The sequence below is a fragment of the Tinamus guttatus genome, unplaced genomic scaffold (assembly GCF_059628265.1).
Source record: "Tinamus guttatus ecotype Peru unplaced genomic scaffold, ASM5962826v1 Tinamus_guttatus_pri_ptg000397l, whole genome shotgun sequence".
Lineage (NCBI taxonomy): Eukaryota > Metazoa > Chordata > Aves > Tinamiformes > Tinamidae > Tinamus > Tinamus guttatus.
In genome coordinates, this window is record NW_028288931.1 from 1,598,136 (window position 1) to 1,601,103 (window position 2,968).

General features: G+C 39.9%; 1 protein-coding gene across 1 annotated transcript; it reads left to right on the plus strand.

Moving 5' to 3' along the window:
- LOC104566255 (zinc finger and BTB domain-containing protein 8A) lies at nt 1-2,968 on the plus strand. Its single transcript, XM_010213030.2, has 3 exons — nt 1-1,017; nt 1,942-2,111; nt 2,572-2,968. The coding sequence occupies exons 1-3, from the start codon at nt 57-59 to the stop codon at nt 2,899-2,901; spliced, it is 1,461 nt and encodes a 486-aa protein (XP_010211332.2). The 5' UTR covers nt 1-56; the 3' UTR covers nt 2,902-2,968.

The following is a 2,968-nucleotide window of genomic DNA, read 5'->3' on the forward strand; positions in this document are numbered from 1 at the left end:
TCATGCTTTGTACTTATTTACTTTAGGGCAAGACTTCCTGTTATTCCCTCGTTGGAATGGAGATTTCTTCCCACCAGTTTCACCTCCTAGAGCAGCTAAATGAGCAGCGGAAGCAGGATTTGTTTTGCGACTGCAGTATCCTGGTTGAGGGGAAGGTCTTCAAAGCCCATCGCAATGTGCTGTTCGCCAGCAGTGGCTATTTCAAAATGCTCCTTTCGCAGAGTTCAAAAGACACCAGCCAGCCAACAACAGCTACTTTTGAGGTCTTCTCTCCAGAGACATTTATGGTTATTTTGGACTTTGTATATTCAGGCATATTGTCTTTAACTGGTCAAAATGTCATTGAAGTCATGTCAGCTGCTAGCTATTTGCAGATGACAGATATTCTTAATGTCTGTAAGACGTTCATTAAATCCTCCCTGGACATTAATGAGAAGGAAAAGGATCGTTACCTTAGCCTTTCGGCCAAACGTACAAACAATGAACCTGCTCACCCACCTCCTTATCGGTCAAGAAGGAAAGCAAAGAGCAACCCAAAACGCTCCCATTTAACTCCAGATGAAAAGGCAAGTATGGTGAATGAAAATTCCTGGAGTAATTACAACAACTGTCTGTCCTCACAGATAAGTCTTCAACGGCCAGAAATGCAGCTATCAAAAAGAGGCCGAAAATTGGGCCCGACAAGAAAGCGCCAAAAACATCTAGGACTGTCACAGAGCCGTGATTTTGTGCACTATAAATCAAACAAAAGTGAGCGGACTAGCAGAGGTGGTAATGCATCAGATTCTAGCCACACCTCTGGGGAAAGAGGGGAGAATGAATTTGATGCTGACAATGATGTTGATCATGATGATTATGGAGATAACCAAGAATCAGAAGTTATACCAAAGAGGTGGTCTGTTGCTCAGCTAGAACAAGAACTTTCAAGAAATTCTCCTGAGTTAATGGAATTAAAAGCAGATGAGCTGTATACGTCAATGCCCACAATTTTAGGTGTAATGAGTAGTTGGAATGAAGGTAAAAATAAGATATGGTTTTGGACAGTTTTTCTTTGTCCAGATGAAGTCAGCAGATCTTTTGGAGAGAATCCTGTATGGCTGTTTTGGCATGAAAAGCAAAATGATGCCTAGACCTGCAGATTATTTTCTTGCTGTACTTTATACTAGTGCTTAACAGAATGAGAGAATTTGTGAAGTCAAAATATAGCAGGACAATTATAGTTGGAGAACACAGCCCAGATATTCAGTGGAGTTAAAAAAATATACACCAGATTATCTGGACCCAAGTGGAGTCTGAGGCCTTTAGAGCTGGAATTGGCTTGGGGATGTGGCAGTATTTGCACTTAATCCACTGTTTTCTTTACAAGAGAAGGTCATGTCATTGGCCACTTAAGATCTTTAGATGGAAGCATTCTCCACTTCCCTTATGGTCCAAAGAGTCTAATCTTTAAGACTTTTGGCCACGCTGCATAAAGCATGAAAGAAGTCCCTGATGAACAGAGAGCAGATGCCTGAGATGATGGAGTAGACAGATATTTTCTTAGAGAGACTAACTTATTGTACCAGTATGTAATTATAATTGCATAATTTAAAGACTTCAGGGACCCTAATATGCTATATAGGATTTATAAATATCTAAAATTGTTTCTTCATGCAAATGTGTATTTACATGTATATATTTACAGTCTTCCATATGTCTAAAGAACATTCACTCCGTGTGAGGGGAAAAAAATACTATCAAATACTGATTTAACGTATTCAATAAAGAATGTTGGTTGCTGGAAAAGAAGAAATATTTTGGGTTGCATTCTGGATTGTTTAGTGACAGGGCACAAGACAAAACTGCTTATTTAAGCTTCAAAACAATCCAGAGTGGTGAATTACAGAATATAAGCAAAGACTAGTAATTATTGACATATTAAATTGTTTTTCTCTGAAATAGATGATCTACCTCGGATGCGATTCAAGTGCCCCTTCTGCACTCACACAGTGAAACGGAGGGCAGACCTAAAGCGTCATCTTCGGTGCCACACGGGGGAGCGACCGTATCCATGTGAAGCGTGCGGGAAAAGGTTCACCCGACTGGAGCATTTACGTAGCCACTTCCAAACAGTACGTCGCTTCCATCAGAGAGTCAGCTTAAGGGAAGACAGACAGACTCATTTGTAACAGCTGTCAAGTCATTTCTAGAACCAGTACCAGAAAAGCTTCCTAGCTGTAGCCTTAATTCAAATTACTTCATTTGAAATTTTAAATAATTAAAGTTTGAGCTGCTCTTCATGGAAGATACAAATCTGAAATAAAATTATTATCTCTGCTGCTCATGAGGTATTTACTGTCTTTTTTGGGTTTTTTTTGCTGCTTTTTTGCTCCATAAATTCAGTGCACCAGTCTGGTAATCTCCAGGTGACAGAACAACAATTACAATATAGAAAAAGTTTATTTCTTAGAGATGTTGCTTTCAGTGCTGTTTGTGGTGAATAACTGAACAGCGATGAATTTAGTATTTTTAATAATTAAAAAAAATGCTTTTGGATGAGCACTGATATTTTCAACTTTTAAATCTCTTTAGATACATCAAGCTGGCAAGCTAATCTGCAGAAAATGCAAGCGCCACGTAACCGACCTCACGGGATGTGTGGTTCAGCAAGGAACGAGGCGCTACAGACTGTGCCACGAGTGCCTGGCAGAAGCCAGCTTTGACAGCGTCCCCGAGGACGTGGATGCAGAGCATTCCCTCGTCACCTTTCCAGGAAACACACATTTCCAATGGGCTTTGGAGGAAGAGCAGAAATCAGATGAAGAGACAATGGGGGAGGAACCTTATAATTTGGTTATCCAACGTGTTGATGATGATATTTCAGATGAGGCAGATGGTAAAGGGAAACCAAATCTTAGGTAGATATATTTATATGTTTGTTTTTCCTATATTCAAGATTAAATTACTTGTATCCTGCCAACTAGCACTG

Coding starts and splice junctions, on each gene's coding strand:
- LOC104566255 (XM_010213030.2), top strand. CDS start 57: ATGGAGATTTCTTCCCACCAGTTTCACCTCCTAGAGCAGCTAAATGAG. Junction 1,018..1,941: donor AATGAGTAGTTGGAATGAAG/GTAAAAATAAGA, acceptor TCTCTGAAATAG/ATGATCTACCTCGGATGCGA. Junction 2,112..2,571: donor TACGTAGCCACTTCCAAACA/GTACGTCGCTTC, acceptor AAATCTCTTTAG/ATACATCAAGCTGGCAAGCT.